Below are 18,066 nucleotides of genomic sequence, written 5' to 3'. Positions count from 1 at the left end.
ATTTCTCTTTCAGTGTGACCGACATAGCACTTCCCACAGGGACATTTCAACATATAAATTACATTCGCAGAGTTGCAGGTTGCGTTGACTCGCAGTTTGATGGGATGACCCTTCATGGGATGGTTGGTTACATTCCCTTGTATACAGTTGTTGCAATTGCTACAATTGTAGCAGGGTCTGAGTCCCTTGAATGTTTCAGGTTTACTCTGCTCCCTGGGTTTAGACAACATCTCTTTTAAATTGCGTCCCCTGGTATAGGCAAACAGCGGTGGTTGTGCGAAGGCTCCCTGGAAATCTGGTTCCAAACTGAGTAGAGACCAATGATTGGAGATGATGTTTCTGAATTGGTTGCTCAAGACAGTGTACTTGGATACAACTACCATCCGTGAGTTCTCAGTTTTAGGTCGAACTTTCAGAAGATCATCACGGTTCATATTACCTCATCAGGTAATTGCCTTGTCCAGTGTCTGTTGTGGATAGCCCCGTGATTTGAACCTTTCCACCATATTGGACATTTCTTGTTGACACAAATTTTCAGATGAAACAATGCGTTTAACACGCATCAACTGAGAGAGAGGTAAATTTTGTTTCAACCCAGGTCGATGAAAGCTCTGATAATGTAAAAGTGAATTACGATCAATAGGTTTGCGGAATATGGTTGTGTACACCTTTCTTGCATGTCGTTCAACCTTTACATCTAGGAAGTGAATGCACTGTCTATCAAGGCTCCATGTGAACTATACTCGGTCATTGATTTCATTCCATGTTTTCAAGAAATCAATCAAAGCATTCTCTGTTCCTGTCCATAGGATGAAAATGTCGTCGATGAATCTGAAATAGAGTTTCCCACAATCTTGCCAAGCTGGTTGATTCAATATGTGTGATTCTTCGAATGATTTCATAAAGATGTTAGCGTACGACGGCGCCGCGCAATTTCCCATGGCTGTTCCGCATAACTGATGAAACCATTTATCAAACACTGTAAAATAACTGTGGTATAAGGTGAATACCATCAGTTCCATGAGTAATACCTGCAAGTCAGCATCTAGGTCAGAGTTGGATAGTTCATGTTCAACAGCTGTTATCCCAAGGTCATGAGGTATTGAGGTGTACAGCGAACAGACGTCCACTGCACAATATAAACTCTTGGTCCTCCAACAGTTCTAACGCTTGTTTCAGTTTAATCAAAAAATCGGTGGTGTCTCTGACATGTGATCTAGTGTTCAAAACAAAAGGCTGAAGATATCTGTCCAAGAATTTACCAGTTGTTTCATGAATGCTTCCTTTTGTCGAGACAATGGGTCTTAACGGTGGTCTTGTAGGGTGCTTGTGCACTTTCGGCAACATATATAACACAGGAGGTCTAGGATTGTTGGGTGTGAGATAGCGTCTGACTCTGTCATTGATAGTTCCATTGTCAAAGGCCTGACTTATGATTCTGATTAGAATAGAAGCAAACTCGTTGGTGGGATCAGTGGGTAAAGGTACATAAGTATTGGGGTCCAGTGTATGGGCCTGAACTTGTCCTTCATAATATGCAGCATCCATAATCACAAGGGCACCTCCCTTGTCAGCATTTTGACACACAATGGATGGATTATTAGCAATATTTTGCAAGATGTTCTTCTCCTTTTTAGTCAAATTTTCTTGTTTGATCCTAGATTGAAAAGGTAGTATAGCAATGTATCTTTTGACTAGGTTTTCAAAAATGTCAATAATCTTATGACTCACAGGAGCCATAAAGGTACTATGGGGGCGAAGTCCTCGTAGCAAATTTTCCTCTTGCATGGGTGTGGTTACTACATTTTGAAAGTAATGCCGTAGCCAAATGTTGCGAAGTAGCTTAAAGGTACTGACCTCTAGTTCCAAAGTGTTAGTTCTGGTAGTTGGTACGAAGGACTGACCTTTCTGTAAAAGGCGTGTTTCTTCATCGGTCAATTGAGTTGCCGAAATGTTGATCGCCAAATTGTCCTGCCAAGTTATTTCCGGCGATTGCCCTTTTTGGCTTTGGGTTGTTCTTTTTCTGCCTCTGCGGGTTTTTCCCCGCCTGGGTCGGTGGGTTGATCTTAATCATTGGATGACATTTCATTTGGGATTATGTTTGCGCCATGCATCTTCAAGCATTGATGAACTATTCATGAAAACAATGAATATGGATTAAAAATTTGAGGAACCTCTCAAACTTTTGGATTTATCTTTCTGATGAACTGTACATGATACTTTAGACTTTGTAGTCAATTTTGTGCTGTGCACCGGGGAGTCTTCCTCCAAGTGGGGGAAGCTGTGTAGTAGTCAAATGGAGAAGATATCACAAGCTGAATGGGAGGCTATAAGATGGGATATAAGGGGAAAAGAGAGATAAGGGGTTGAGGAAATCAAAATGTTACAGATCTAAACGGACAAACCTTGGGTTGTTTGAACTGGATTGAATTTGTGCTGAGATGCTGCGGGGGTGGAGGGTGGAGGGGATGGGAGTGAAGACCGAAGATAATATGATTGTAATGCTGGACTATAATGAAATGCGAATAAAAAATTTTAAAAAAAAAAGAATTGTGCATGCAGCGCCTTGATGCCCTCTCTAGCCGACGGCGCTTCGGGATATCAAGAATAGTGCGTGCAGCGCCTTGATGCCCTCTCTAGCCGACGGCACTTCGGGTTATCAAGAATAATGCGTGCAGCGCCTTGATGCCCTCTCTCGCCGAGGACGCTTTGGGATATCAACAATAGTGCGTGCAGTGCCTTGATGCCCTCTCTAACCGATGACGCTTCGGGATATCAAGAATAGTGCGTGCAGCGCCTTGATGCCCTCTCTAGCCGACGACGCCTCGGGATATCAAGGATAATGCGTAGAGCGCCTTGATGCCCTCTCTAGCTGATGATGCTTCGGGATATCAAGAATAGTGCGTGCAGCACCTTGAGGCCCTCTCTAGCCGAGGACGCTTCGGAATATCAAGAATAGTGCTTGCAGCGCCTTGACGCCCTCTCTAGCTGACGATGCTTCGGGATATCAAGAATAGTGCGTGCTTCGCCTTGAGGCCCTCTCTAGCCGAGGACGCTTCGGGATATCAAGAATAGTGCGTGCAGCGCCTTGATGCCCTCTCTAGCCGAGGATGCTGCGGGATATCAAGAATAGTGCGTGCAGCGCATTGATGTCCCTCTAGCCGACGACGCCTCGGGATATCAAGAATAGTGCGTGCAGCGCCTTGACGCCCTCTCTAGCTGATGATGCTTCGGGATATCAAGAATAGTGCGTGCAGCGCCTTGAGGCCCTCTCTAGCCGAGGACGCTTCGGAATATCAAGAATAGTGCGTGCAGCGCCTTGACGCCCTCTCTAGCTGATGATGCTTCGGGATATCAAGAATAGTGCGTGCTTCGCCTTGAGGCCCTCTCTAGCCGAGGACGCTTCGGGATATCAAGAATAGTGTGCGCAGCGCATTGATGTCCCTCTAGCCGGCGACGCCTCGGGATATCAAGGATAATGCGTAGAGCGCATTGATGCCCTCTCTAGCTGATGATGCTTCAGGATATCAAGAATAGTGCGTGCAGCGCCTTGATGCCCTCTCTAGCCGAGGACGCTTCGGAATATCAAGAATAGTGCTTGCAGCGCCTTAACGCCCTCTCTAGCTGACAATGCTTCGGGATATCAAGAATAGTGCGTGCAGCGCCTTGAGGCCCTCTCTAGCCGAGGACGCTTCGGTATATCAAGAATAGTGTATGCAGCGCCTTGATGTCCCTCTAGCCGAGGACGCTTCGGGATATCAGGAATAGTGTGCGCAGCGCATTGATGTCCCTCTAGCCGACGACGCTGCGGGATATCAAGAATAGTGCGTGCAGCGCCTTGATGCCCTCTCTAGCCGAGGACGCTTCGGGATATCAAGAATAGTGCGTGCAGGGCCTTGATGCCCTCGCTAGCCGACGACGCCTCGGGATATCAAGGATAATGCGTAGAGCGCATTGATGCTTGATATCCTCTCTAGCTGATGATGCTTCGGGATATCAAGAATAGTGCGTGCAGCGCCTTGAGGCCCTCTCTAGCCGAGGACGCTTCGGAATATCAAGAATAGTGCTTGCAGCGCCTTAACGCCCTCTCTAGCTGACAATGCTTCGGGATATCAAGAATAGTGCGTGCTTCGCCTTGAGGCCCTCTCTAGCCGAGGACGCTTCGGTATATCAAGAATAGTGTATGCAGCGCCTTGATGTCCCTCTAGCCGACGACGCCTCGGGATATCAAGGATAATGCGTAGAGCGCATTGATGCCCTCTCTAGTCGAGGACGCTGCGGGATATCAAGAATAGTGCGTGCAGCGCCTTGATGCTTTCTCTAACCGAGGACGCTTCGGAATATCAAGAAAAGTGCGTGCAGCGCCTTGATGCCCTCCCCAGCTGATGATGCTTCGGGATATCAAGAATAGTGCGTGCAGCGCCTTGAGGCCCTCTCTAGCCGAGGATGCTTCGGTATATCAAGAAAAGTGCGTGCAGCGCCTTGACGCCCTCTCTAGCTGACGATGCTTCGGGATATCAGGAATAGTGCGTGCAGCACGTTTTGGATAACTTGCAGCTTAGCCCATGAAGATGTCTCAATATTCAAATAAAGAACATTGCAGTGGTCGAGTCGAGAGGAAACTAAAGCCGTGCCCACCAGATGGCGCCGTTTTACAGGAATAAAAGGGAAGCGTTTCCTACCATTCTTAACAATATAGTTTCACCTAAGTGGCTAGAGCTGCCGACCCTGCTTCTTGGGGACCCAGATTCTAATCCAATCTTGGCTCAGCAGCCTATCGATCCGGGCCAATCTCCCTGCCCTAAAAAACCTGACCTAGTTTGTGTCTGTTGTTAAGCACTTTAATGGTCTCCTAGGTTACGGTTTGTGTACTTAAAACTGCTATAAAATGTGGCTGCTGCACCTCAGCCAAGCTCCCATCTCATAAGCCAAGAATTAAAGACAAAGGGGCAGATTTATGTTAACTGGCGCATCCCCAGGGATGCGCCAGTTAACATGCGCCACAGTGCGCCACAGCTCCGCCAGCCATGGTGCGCCGCATTTATAATGCGGCGCACCATAGTGCAAAAACGGCACAGATACGTTACGCATCTGTGCCGGAAATGTGGCGCATTGCTGGAGTTGCGTCGCAAGCGCGACGCAGCTCCAGCAAGGCTCGGGGGTGCCCCATTTTAACAATACTGCGTTAAGACCTACGCCTGTTTCAAGCAGGCGCAGGCTTTTGACGCAGCATTGGCTTAAAAGTGACTGAGTGAAATCTCATAGATTTCACTCAGCCACTTTTGCGAGGCGCACCTGCCCCGGAACGCCCACCCTGTGCTGGAACGCCCACAAGCGGCGCAGGACTTTACAACGTGACGCATCTGCCTAGATGCATCACGTTGTAAATCGTTCGTAGGGATGCGCCACGTTTACGCCCCCTTGCGTGATGCAACAGCGGCGTAAACGTGGCGCAAGGGCCTCATAAATCTGCCCCAAAGCATTCACCTTTGTGCAATGTAGCCATTAGGTCGTTATCACTCTCTTACACAGTGTGAAATCAGAAAACCTGGGAGCAATCCTGGCTTCCCTGCTTGACCAAGCTATGTGATCCTAGGCTAAAACTTCTTGTAACCAAGCCTACTGTTTTGTTCATTAGGGAAAATGTTCAAATGCTGGAGTTCAGGCTGGCTACTGCACAAAACCCTCTTCTGACTTAATATCCTAATATGTTGCTCCATCTATGATTGGAATCTGTGCACAAATAGGGTGCACACGACCTCGACTTCACAATACAGAGCTACAATGTTTGTTGCATGATTTACTTGGCAAACAGTGTCAGTCAGGCCTCGGCTCGTGGACAGGTTCTTAGAGCTAGAGCAAACCCTTGGCCCTCCCTGATCATGTGTTGACTCGCCCACCTCTAGGTTCAAGTGCCACCAAGTGAGAGTACTGGACCGGCCCAGCCTCCGTTGTAGCTCCCGGATGTCACCCACAGACGCACTATTGAGAATGAGCAGGTCCGAGCAGAGGTCTGTGAAGGTAGATCCCAGGGTCCTGGCACTGGTTGCAGAGATGAAGGGAGCTGGAGATGTCACTCACAGAAGCACCAGTGAGAGCAGCCAAGTGAGCAGTGAAATAGTTTAAAAACACTGAAGGCAGCAGCCTGCAGACTCTTATTAGGTCTCGCCTAGCGACCCAGCTCATGTGCTGTTTGCTGGACGAGATCTATTGTCGTTGATTTTTCGTCAGAAGGGGGACAGGAGATGTGCACGCGCACGGCTTGTTTCATCAAAGCGCGCATGGCACTCTTTCGCTTTCCCTCCCTCCCCCCAAAATTTCAGCACAACATGCGCACGCCTTTCTCCTTACACCTTTTCTCCCAAAGGCTGCACTGCCATCTTCGTCTCTCTGCTCGTTGGATGCCCTATCAATGTCTGATGAGCTCTTGATCCCATCTTGTCCTCTGCTCCCTTCCCTTTCTTTACTCCTTCCTCTCTCTGAACCTAAATGTGCACCCATGACGGTCGCCGTTACCACGACTTCCTGTCCTCCGTTATCAGCACCTGTTTTCTCTCTTCTTGTTGGCCAAGTTCCCTTTCTTGTTATCTGGTAGTAGGAGACCTGCATTTTATCACGTGCCCAAGTTCTGATAAAAGGCGTTCGGAAGAAGAAATGAGCCAGTTGGATGCGACAGGCACAGGCAGGTCTCACCCCGCCCTGCTCCTTAAGGGGAGTGTTAATGATAAAACACAACCGGTGTGCAGAATGCCCTTTGTGTCAAAACTAATCTAGTTGGCGCAGATGGACAGAATTTGTGATTTCGGCAATGGAATTGTGTGACAAGATGGTTATTTTTACGCTACTTTTTAAAAATCTTTGTTTTCCACGGATGACCCCAGACCGGTTGCCTTTGAATTTAGGCAGGCGGAGAGAAAGAACCCAGTCTGTAAAACACTGCATTTTGTGTGCTAGTCTGAGCTGTGGTTTTACATATCTGTTTATTTTCTAAAGGTAAATGAAGTTTAAAGACGATACATCTTTTTGTCTGTGTAACTCAGATTGGGGCTCTTGGCATTAGTTTCATTTGCCTTTTACTCCCTGTTGTTGACGACTTCTTCCCAGCCTAGTTTAATAGGTCTCACAAATTGTTTGAATTAGTATTTTCCCTGAAGAATTAATTGTCCGCCACTTAATAGAAAAATAGTCCGATGAACAGCTTTTGTTTAACCATCCCTTGCTCTCCGTACCGACTACTTTCTTCCTCCTTCCTTATGCAAACCCTTCTACCTCCCGCACCTACACACCCCCCTCCTGACACCCTCCACACTCCTCTCCCCTCCCTTACCAGCCCATTTTTCCCATCCCACCCCTCTTCACCTACCCAATTCCCCCCCTACTATGTCCCCCGAGCCCTCCCTTGGTATACTGTAAAATTGTTATTATGTAACGACATATTTATTCTTTTAAATGGGTTTCACTATCATCTCCTTCTCTCTCTCACTATGTACTCTACATTTTTCATTTTACTCTTTTAGACCACCTTGTATAATTTGGTTCTCTCATAACAATTGTTGCTCTTTCCTGTTTATAACCATGCAAATGCAAAGCGCTCCGATACCCTCGGGTGGAGCTAGCGCTATATAAAACCTTCAAAATAAATAAATAAAATACCTAGCTTTATAAAATGTTCTTCCTCTAGGAGTTGATTCAATTAATCTACACCTGGCAAGGCTGAGAACCAACTGGACCTAAACTATTTCATTAAATTGGGCCGTGCGCCGATAGCTGTCTACTTCAGATGGAGAAATGGAACACAATAATAAGAACAATATTCCCTTTTGATTTTTTACTGTTTGTGTTTTTTTTTGCATATTGTCATAGTGTTTCGCCATCAGGAAAGATCAGTGACTTGAACGCCGGCCCTAAGACATGCAGTGGCTGCAGGTTCGAAGCCTAGCAAGGCTGGTTACCTTCCAACCGCCTGGTGGAAATACATGGAGGAACTTCGCAGTTTGTAATTTATTTGCAGCACTTAAAAAAACACTCTTCCCTATGTAGCGCTACGTAAAACACTGCTTTTAAAGATGCCAGCAAACAACAACTTAACAATTAGAGTTGCACGTACATCCGGTGACGTGCAGTCGAACTGTGACATGAGCAGATGGTGAACTGAGCACCATGTTTTAATCCTGACCGCCACGCCCTTTACTCAAACTCTTTTATTGCAAAAACAGGAAACAGTGTGAGATGTTCAGCATGTACGTTTGAACTGTTATGCCGCAGCCATTGAACCAAAATAGCTCAGATAGTGGAAAGCGGTTCTTTCGATTGACAGCACCGAGATAGAGATGTCCTCTGACAGTGTGGGAGTGGTAAGAACGATGCTGAAAGTTAACATTTAGACAGATGTGCTTGAACAGGGTCTGGCAGGGATCGGGTCCAGGCTTTACAGTATCTTGGCTCGCATCAGAGTCCAGGGCAGCGGTGTTTCAGCAGGGGGGGGGGGGGGGGGGGGGAGGGGGGGGTTGCCACCGGTTGGCTTCCTTCCTGGCTATGAAACCGGATCAGAAGCTTGGTCTGACCCGGGTGCCTTCCAGTGAGGCCCACGGTAGCCTTCTGCATGGCGAGCTCTTCCATCAGGAAGCTGAGCAGCAAAAAAAGGAGCAAAACGCTCGTGCAAATAACCCACCACAAACATGAGTGCTTTGATGATATATTAATGCAACTCAGCTACATGGATTACAAAGGAGTGATAAAGAAAAACATTTTTTAAACCACTTCGATTTTAAAACGAGGTTCTTCCTAGTGCATGAGTGCTCGGGGGTTTGGATTGACTTTTTCAACTAACAGAAAAAAGGGATGGTGAACCCGGTGAAAAGGTGTTGCAAACAGATGAATTAGAGCAGAACTCTGCCCAGCGTGAAAGGTGTTGTCTAGTCTGTTCATTTCGTCACCTACATATGTTCGTCCTCAGGTCGGTGCAGGGGCGAGGGAAGGTGTGATAAATAATGTATCCTCTGGTGCCTGCACAAACAGCCGAGAAATAGTAACACCTCATGCTTACATGGCTTCGAAACGACAAAAGCGTCGGAAAAGGCGTGTTGGAAAAACAAGCATTTAGCAATGCAATAGGTCTCGCATTTGCGAGAGTTTAAGCTATTGGCATTGTAAATGACAATGCAACTGCGAGACCTATTGCATTGCAAATGCTTGTTTCCCATGGTGACTGAGATCAAGGAGAAAGTATTCGGTGGAGTTAAATAATAAACTGGAGCCTGCACAGAGGTCTGGGCGGCTGGTAATGCTGTCACAGGGCAGTGCAGACAAATGTCCACTAGCAAGCGAGGGGGGAGTGACATGAACCGTTCAAAGAACAAAACTTCTCATGAGAAAAACTAGAAAAGAATAAAAAAGGAAAGATCTTTTTCCGTATAGTTAATATATTCAAGGATGTTGTATTTCCATATTCAATAACATGTCCAAAAATATTACAATGTACCAGTGCATACAAATATAAACACCTTTTCCTAAATTGTATTCTCTGGATGGCTAACTGAAACTTTGATTCCTCAGACAAGTACATGAGTGTGGCGGTAATTTATACCTGTATGGGAACCATATACACTGACTAGACCCTATAGGATCATTAATACCAAATAGGACCCACCGTTTTTAGTTAGGTTAGTGCACCCATAGAATAACATTTGTTCCATATAGGGCAGTACTAAACCTATTTTAATTCACTGACTCACACTCACTTTACTACCTTGACCACTTACCCTCACGCACCTTACGGCTGTCTCTTAAAAGATCTCCGGCAAAGAGACCTCTCGCGGGAGCCTGTTGGGCATTGCAGCGCCGGCCCGACGAGGAGCAACGCCCAATGATGAAGCTTGACTTCCTTCAGAGTGTGTGGGGGCCAGCCATAAGAGACCTGTTCACTCCCCCAGGAACTGCATATCCTTTTCAGATACGTGATATTATGTGTGCCAGGACCCTTGTTATTCTGGGTGGACTCTAATCAGGAATTTTCTTAATCTGCTTGGAGGTGTTAAGGTGTGGTTATAAAAGTTATGACGCAATGCGCGCAAAGTGTGATCGCATGTAGAGGAATAAAGACGCCTGTTACAGAGCTCCATGTGTCTGACGTGTTCATTTACATGCTCCCAGAAGACGCAACAGTGCCGTGGTTGGTTGGCATGGAAACGCCTGTGCAGTTTGTCAGAGCTGTCTCTCTCCCATACGCTTCTTTAGTGCCGTTGAAACAGCGCATCCACTGCAGTTTTTCATATTATACGAAGAGTCGACGGTCAGCAGAGGGAAAGTGCCGGCCTTTTGCCTCTGAAAAGGGTTAGCCTGGTCCTGTCCATGCTTGGAAAGCCTCTTTGAGCCTTACAATTACGTCCAGGGGTCTTGAGGATTACCTTAACTTCCCCCCTGGGCAGAGGACTCAGACACAGTTAATGGCGTCGACTTGAGCCCGCAACCCTTGCCACATCTTCAGGCTAACTTAGTGTAGAGATATCCCCACTTGAACCCATGTCCGTACTACCCCAGAAGGTACATGGTCTCTGGCGTTGCACCTGCTGTCGTCTGTGGTCAGTCCTAAGGACTCCAGACCTCCGGGTACCTCAGTCACTCTTCAGGTAAAGGTCCTTAAACCATCTGTGCCAATCAAGAGCACATTGCAGTGTCCTGGCACCAGCATGACTCCCAAGTGATGGCTTCTGGCTAATGCCTCATATTGTGGTTAACGCCACGGATTGTACCACTGAATATCAAACCTATAAGTACCTCAGTGCCAGCGCTGAGGAACAACTACAGTGTCACCCACAGGCAAAGGGATGCCTGCACTCAATCTCATGAGAAGAACCATTACTGGTAGCCTAGTGGGGGCGGCACCTACGGCTTGCATCCAGCGCTCCGCAGTTGATGGTGCATTAGCCAGTTGAGAAATCCTTAGAAGCTACATGGCATCACCATTTCTTAGTAAGTAACTTTTGAAAAAGTCAAGGACGCCACATGTATTAATTTAGTAATCTGACCAGCGCTTAATTGGTGTCAGTGCTGTCAGTGGTTGTGGGTTGTCGGCACCAACACTCTCGTGGGGGATGGGAGGGTGTCTGGACTCACTTTGTATCATCAGACTTTGCCCCAGAGCAACAGAAGGGGGAAAAGTGGAGCGAGGAAGGGAAGGAAAACACCAAAAGGAGACAGAAGGGGTGGAAAAGAACCAGCACGAGTAAGAGGGACACGCCGAAATGAGACTCACAGTCAAAACTCGGCCTTCTGCACCTCGCAATGCAATAGGTCTCGCATTATTAAAGTTTGAGCTATTGGCATTGCTAAATAATGCAACACCAATAGCTCAACTTTAATAATGCGAGACCTATTGCATTGCAAATGCTTGTTTTTGGATGTCTTGGCATTGATGAGGATGCCTAGGTACAGATTTAATATTTAATATTAATGTTAACCTATTTTAGATTTGTGTGTTTGTGTGAGCGTTTCTGAGTGAAAGGATTGTTTTTGAAAAACTTAAAGAAAGGAAAGAGAGTCATTCCCAGCCTGCTTCTGTTAGTCTCTGCCACGCTGCAGTTTCATTATTATGTACAGACTGATTTATGTGACTTGTTTCGATCATATAAAATATCCAAGTCTTCTTCAGGCTACAATCGCAAAATGCCTAACTGGTAGTTTGGTTTACTTTGCATAATAAGGAACATGCTCTTCACATCGGATAGAATTCAGACATGTGAATGAATGAAAGACATGCTTTCAGCCTCCAGAGCCCAGCGGCACAGACCACACATGGCATCTGATGGTTGTAGCTGACACCCCTAACTGTGCAAGCCACGCATATCTTGTTTTGATATTTCTGCAGCACGTGCTTCACAAACAACAACATGAATCAACATCTAAATGAATCATTAAAGAAAGTAACTCCTCGTTCACAAGATTCAAGAAAGAAACCAAGATTTTCCTAATGAGCAAGTTCCTCCCGTAATCTTTGCAGAGCGCCCACACGGGTCTCGCCTGGATACTCTCGCCTACAGGCTCAAGCGAATGTGGCTAAAGATTGGTGTCTTTAGTTATTTACAGGTTCTTACTTCCCGGGAAGACTGAGCTCCTCGAGTCTTACATTCTGCGAAGGTGCTAAAGTAGTTTTCAAAAGAAGGAACAGGGACAACATTGTACTGGACTTTGTTATATTAAATGCTATACAGAACTTTGTACTGTCAACGCAAAAGGAAACATATCATGATCAGTAAAGCGCTCTGATACCCTATGGGGTCAAGTTCGCGCGATACAAAACGCGGAATAATTAAATACATTTATAAGAAATTGGGTGATAAATGCTTCTTTATATCTTTTGGTTTCAGGTTTAAAGTGAAGGCGAGGCATGCTCTGAATTTGTCTGTCGCGGGTTTGCTTCAGTTGGTGTTGGGTTCCTCTTTCGTAGAATGTCTGGTGGTGGAACCGGTTCCTCTGGTTCGACTCTTGTCTGCACAGGCTGTCCTCCAGGCATGCTGGGCACAGGGTGCACCTCTCTGACACTCTGGGAATGACCTGAGTGAGGTCCATGAGGGAAACCTCAGCCCCAGAGCTGTTGGGACTCTTGTTTACGCCTCTGCTGGGCAGGCTCTGGCCAGCTCCGGTTTCGCACCACCTGGAGCTGTTTGTGAATGTTCACCTCCCCGTTCCCGCCTTCTTACCAAGCGAGCTTGAGAGAAGAGCTGGCGATGCAACTCGACGCGAGTCTGCAGCGACCACCCCTGGGTAAGCATTGGAAGATGAATGAATGGGGAGGGAACTGTACTAGAGGCTTACCGCCACACAGTGTGGCGCGTGAAGGTTGGGAGAGGTTGGTTTCAGGTTCCTTCTGAGAGCCATGCGGGTGCAGGGTACGCGTCTCCTGGGTGCTGAGGGCTTACCTCATCCAGGGGATAGACTGTAGTGCAAGAGCTCCCTCTTCAATGGTGAGCTATAAACCTGCCCTCCGCCTTGGCCACGTCATCCAGTCTTGCAGAAGTTGTGTTGTCTTCCTGTGCTTCTTGTTCTTTACCTGCAAACATGGTAAAAGCTGAGGGACCCTGTTATAACAAGGAGGCAGTCCTGGCTGAGCAGAGCAGTGTATACGTTGAAGTGCAGTGGCGTAACGTACCATGAGGGCCCCCCCCTGCAGGGTACGTGAAGGGGCCCCCTCCGGACTCAATCTAGAGCTCCCCAGCAGAAGTGCGGTGCTGATGGGGCCCCCTGGAGGGTGAGGGCCCCCCCGCACCGCCGGGGCTGCAGGGGCCTGTGTTACACCCCTGTTGAAGTGCACACACGTACTACCCCCAAAAACCCGCACCAGCCCAGGCTCAGCAGAGCACTGTATACGTTGAAGTGCAGTGGCGTAACGAACCATGAGGGCCCCCCTCCCCCCTGCAGGGTACGTGAAGGTGCCCCCTCCGGACTCAATCTAGAGTTCCCCAGCAGAAGTGCGGTGCTGAACGAGCCCCCTGGAGGGTGAGGGCCCCCCAGCACTGCGGGGGCTGCAGGGGCCCCTGTTGAAGTGCACACACGTACTACCCCCAAAAACCCGCACCAGCCCAGGCTCAGCAGAGCACTGTATACGTTGAAGTGCAGTGGCGTAACGAACCATGAGGGCCCCCCTCCCCCCTGCAGGGTACGTGAAGGGGCCCCCTCCGGACTCAATCTAGAGCTCCCCAGCAGAAGTGTGGTGCTGACGGGGCCCCATGGAGGGTGAGGGCCCCCCCGCACCGCCGGGGCTGCAGGGGCCTGTGTTACGCCCCTGTTGAAGTGCACACACGTACTACCCCCAAAAACCCGCACCAGCCCAGGCTCAGCAGAGCACTGTATACGTTGAAGTGCAGTGGCGTAACGAACCATGAGGGCCCTCCCCCCCCCTGCAGGGTACGTGAAGGTGCCCCCTCCGGACTCAATCTAGAGCTCCCCAGCAGAAGTGTGGTGCTGACGGGGCCCCATGGAGGGTGAGGGCCCCCCCCCCGCACCGCCGGGGCTGCAGGGGCCTGTGTTACGCCCCTGTTGAAGTGCACACACGTACTACCCCCAAAAACCCGCACCAGCCCAGGCTCAGCAGAGCACTGTATACGTTCAAGGACACCCAGGGGTGTAGCTTAGTCAAAAACCTTAGGGGGTGTGAGTCTGAGATTTCCCAACTAGCAACATGGTGGACCCAACTGAAAAGAGTAGCGACGTGCTGAGGTCCCTGAACGGAAACAACGGACAAGCATAGGGCCATTCGTTTCAAGTCGTTCAGTAAAGAAAGACCATTCTTGGTCGCAATCATATATAGTCATAAGCCACAACTCGTTAGCATGGACCTCAAGGTGCCTACTATGTGCTTGCAAGCTGCAGTGCACTGTAACCAATGGAGGTGCCTAGAAGTCACAGTAGAACACATACAATTGGAAATAAACAGCTTTTACCTGAAAAATGAATTGTATTGATTCTCTTTCAAGGGTCTGGAACTATGAACGCGCTGTTTATTAGCATTCAACTAGTCTGTTATCGTTCTATATTAGTTTGAGTGTCCTTCGGAGTGTCCCTGGGATCCCAAGGGGAGACGTTAGGGGCCCTGAATATGCAGCAATAGTGCAGATCCTCACTCCGCAAGGCTCCTAGCACAAAAGTCGAATTTGGGAAGCACTTTACTACAATGGAGGAAATTATATGTGCAATTTCTCGATCCCCAAGGCATGTAAAACCTCTTTTATAAGGGTCCTCCGTATAGCCTCCTCCTTATAGCCTCAGAGGCCTCCCCTCCCCCCCAACCCTGGAACACAAAGGGGAGCCCAGATATGCCAAATAATGTAGTTTATCACTTTTTAAGTCCAACGTCGAGTTTGGGCACAATTTACATTGAAAAGAAGTGTTTCAACACAGAGATGATTTTAAGATTACCTCAGACGCTCAGCGGTGCACACACGCCGGCCTCTAAGCTGCCAGACCTATTATATACTAGGGACTTAAAGGTAGTTTTAATCTTCCTGTCCTATTATGTACTAGGGACTTATAGGGAGGTCGTGCCAATTATAAGTGTACCCTAATATATAGTGTACCCTGATGTATGTGTGTGTTTTAACTGTGTTATATACACAGCACTGGCCCTGGGCCTGGTGAACCAGAGCCCAGGGACGGAGTCAGTTACCACCAGTACCAACCAGCATAACATGGGAGTGCGCAGAACACACAGGATGACTTTGCAACAGCATTTTAAGAGTATGAACCAGAATTGTGTTTTGTGAATCTGTGTTTTATGACACAGTAGTAGAATGCACCTGAATTCTCAAGTGTGAAGCTGTGTCTTGTGGCATAGTAAGTGTAGGCGCCAGAGCTCTGGATTTTCATGGGCACTCTATGCAACTGTACATGAATTTTGGAATATGAAGTTCTTTTTTATGGCACAGTAAGAGCGAGCACCTCCATTATGGAATGTGAAGCTGTGTGTTACGGCTTATTAAGAGTATACACCTCAATTCTGGAGTGTGATGCACTGTACTAAGGCACAGTAAGCGTATGTACCTCTATTCTGGAGTGTGAAACTGTGTTTTAAGGCATAGTAAGAGTATGCACCTCAATTCTGGAGTGTGATGCACTGTACTAAGGCACAGTAAGCGTATGTACCTCTATTCTGGAGTGTGAAACTGTGTTTTAAGGCATAGTAAGAGTATGCACCTCAATTCTGGAGTGTGAACCTGTATTTTTATGGCATATTAAGAGTATACACCTCAATTCTGGAGTGTGATGCAATGTACTAAGGCACAGTAAGGGTATGTACCTCAATTCTAGAGTGTGAAGCTGTGTTTTATGGCATAGTAAGAGTATGCACCTCAATTCTGGAGTGTGATACAGTGTTCTACAGCACAGTAAGAATATGTACTTCAATTCTAGAGTGTGAAGCTGTGTTTTAAGGCATAGTAAGCGTATGCACCTCAATTCTGGAGTGAGGCTGTGTTTTACGGCATAGTAAGAGTACACCTCAATTCTGGAGTGTGAAGCTTTGTTTTAAGGCATAGTAAGAGTATGCACCTCAATCCTGGAGTGTGAAGCTGTGTTTTACAGCATAGTAAGAGTGTACACCTCAATTCTGGAGTGTGAAGCTGTATTTTACTGCATAGTAAGAGTACTCAATTCTGGAGTGTGAATTTGTGTTTTACAGCATAGTAAGAGTGTACACCTCAATTCTGGAGTGTGAAGCTGTGTTTTATTGTATTGTATTGTATTGTGGCATACTTGTATAGCGCAACCTGTCACCACAAAGGGCATCCTGGCGCTTTGACCCGTACTCAATGAAAACAGTAGCTCAGCCTATCCTGGGAAAAAGATGAGTTTTTAGAGCCTTTCTGAAAGATAAGAGATCTCCAAGGCTTCTCAAGGATATAGGCAGAGAGTTCCAGAGTTTGGATGCCGCTACTCTGAAGGAGCGGCCCCCCATCCTCACTCTCTGGAATCGCGGGACTACCAGTAGCCTGGATGACGAGGAGCGTAAAGCTCTAGCTGGACAATACCAGGCAAACATTCGCCGCAAAGGAATGGGGCCCAGGCCATGAACAGCCCTAAACACAATACACGCTGCTTTGTAGCGCACCCGTAGATGAACTGGCAGCCAATGAAGTTCTTGCAGTGCTGCCGTAGAAGAGCTGTGGTAGGGGCGAGAAAGGGCGAGTTTAGCAGCAATATTTTGCACCCTTTGCAACTTGCCCAGAAGTGTTACCGGGGCCTCCAGAAGTAGTGCGTTACAATAGTCAAGTCGACTTAGGATGGTACAACGCACTACTTCTGGTCTGGCTTGCGCAGGGAGGAGAGGAAGGACCTTACGCAGCATGCGGATCAGCATCATACATGTTGATGTTTTACTGCATAGTAAGAGTACACCTCAATTCTGGAGTGTGAATTTGTGCTTTACAGCATAGTAAGTGTGTGCACCTCAATTCTGAAGTGTAAAGCTGTGTTTTACGGCATAGTAAGAGTGTGCACCTCAATTCTGGAGTGTGAATTTGTGCTTTACAGCATAGTAAGTGTGTGCACCTCAATTCTGAAGTGTAAAGCTGTGTTTTACGGCATAGTAAGAGTGTGCACCTCAATTCTGGAGTGTGAATTTGTGCTTTACAGCATAGTAAGTGTGTGCACCTCAATTCTGAAGTGTAAAGCTGTGTTTTACGGCATAGTAAGAGTGTGCACCCCAATTCTGGAGTGTGAGGTTGTGTTTTACAGCATAGTAAGAGTGTACACCTCAATTCTGGAGTGTGAAGCTGTATTTTACTGCATAGTAAGAGTACTCAATTCTGGAGTGTGAATTTGTGTTTTACAGCATAGTAAGAGTGTACACCTCAATTCTGGAGTGTGAAGCTGTGTTTTACTGCATAGTAAGAGTACACCTCAATTCTGGAGTGTAAAGCTGTGTTTTACGGCATAGTAAGAGTACACCTCAATTCTGGAGTGTGAGGTTGTGTTTTACAGCATAGTAAGAGTGTGCAGCCCAATTCTGGAGTGTGAAGCTGTGTTTTACTGCATAGTAAGAGTACACCTCAATTCTGGAGTGTGAATTTGTGCTTTACAGCATAGTAAGTGTGTGCACCTCAATTTTGAAGTGTAAAGCTGTGTTTTACGGCATAGTAAGAGTGTGCACCCCAATTCTGGAGTGTGAGGTTGTGTTTTACAGCATAGTAAGAGTGTGCACCTCAATTCTGAAGTGTAAAGCTGTGTTTTACGGCATAGTAAGAGTATGCACCTCAATTCGGTAGTGAGGCTGTGTTTTTCGGTATAGTAAGAGTACACCTCAATTCTGGAGTGTAAAGCTGTGTTTTACGGCATAGTTAGAGTACACCTCAATTCTGGAGTGTAAAGCTGTGTTTTACGGCATAGTAAGAGTGTGCACCCCAATTCTGGAGCGTGAGGTTGTGTTTTACAGCATAGTAAGAGTGTGCACCTCAATTCTGAAGTGTAAAGCTGTGTTTTACGGCATAGTAAGAGTATGCAGCCCAATTCTGGAGTGTGAAGCTGTGTTTTACGGCATAGTAAGAGTATGCACCTCAATTTGGTAGTGAGGCTGTG

The 18,066-nt window shown here is 47.2% G+C and overlaps 1 protein-coding gene across 2 annotated transcripts in view; it reads left to right on the top strand.

Moving 5' to 3' along the window:
* LOC147725893 (long-chain-fatty-acid--CoA ligase ACSBG2-like) overlaps window positions 1-18,066 on the top strand; it is a 680,835-nt gene that overhangs the window by 177,450 nt on the left and 485,319 nt on the right. The window contains exon 1 of one of the 2 annotated variants that reach the window (XM_086960035.1): window positions 12,654-12,762. The exons of the other annotated variant lie outside the window; for it this stretch is intronic. Within the exon in view, the coding sequence (XP_086816161.1) occupies window positions 12,669-12,762 (94 nt within the window). The 5' untranslated portion in view covers window positions 12,654-12,668. Of the gene's footprint in view, window positions 1-12,653; window positions 12,763-18,066 lie in introns of those variants that run through there. 2 annotated transcript variants of the gene reach the window in all.

This window comes from Lissotriton vulgaris, chromosome 3_1 (assembly GCF_964263255.1).
Source record: "Lissotriton vulgaris chromosome 3_1, aLisVul1.2, whole genome shotgun sequence".
Classification (NCBI taxonomy): Eukaryota; Metazoa; Chordata; class Amphibia; order Caudata; family Salamandridae; genus Lissotriton; species Lissotriton vulgaris.
Note: the sequence above shows the minus strand (reverse complement) of the source record. Positions and strands in the feature narration are given on the sequence as shown.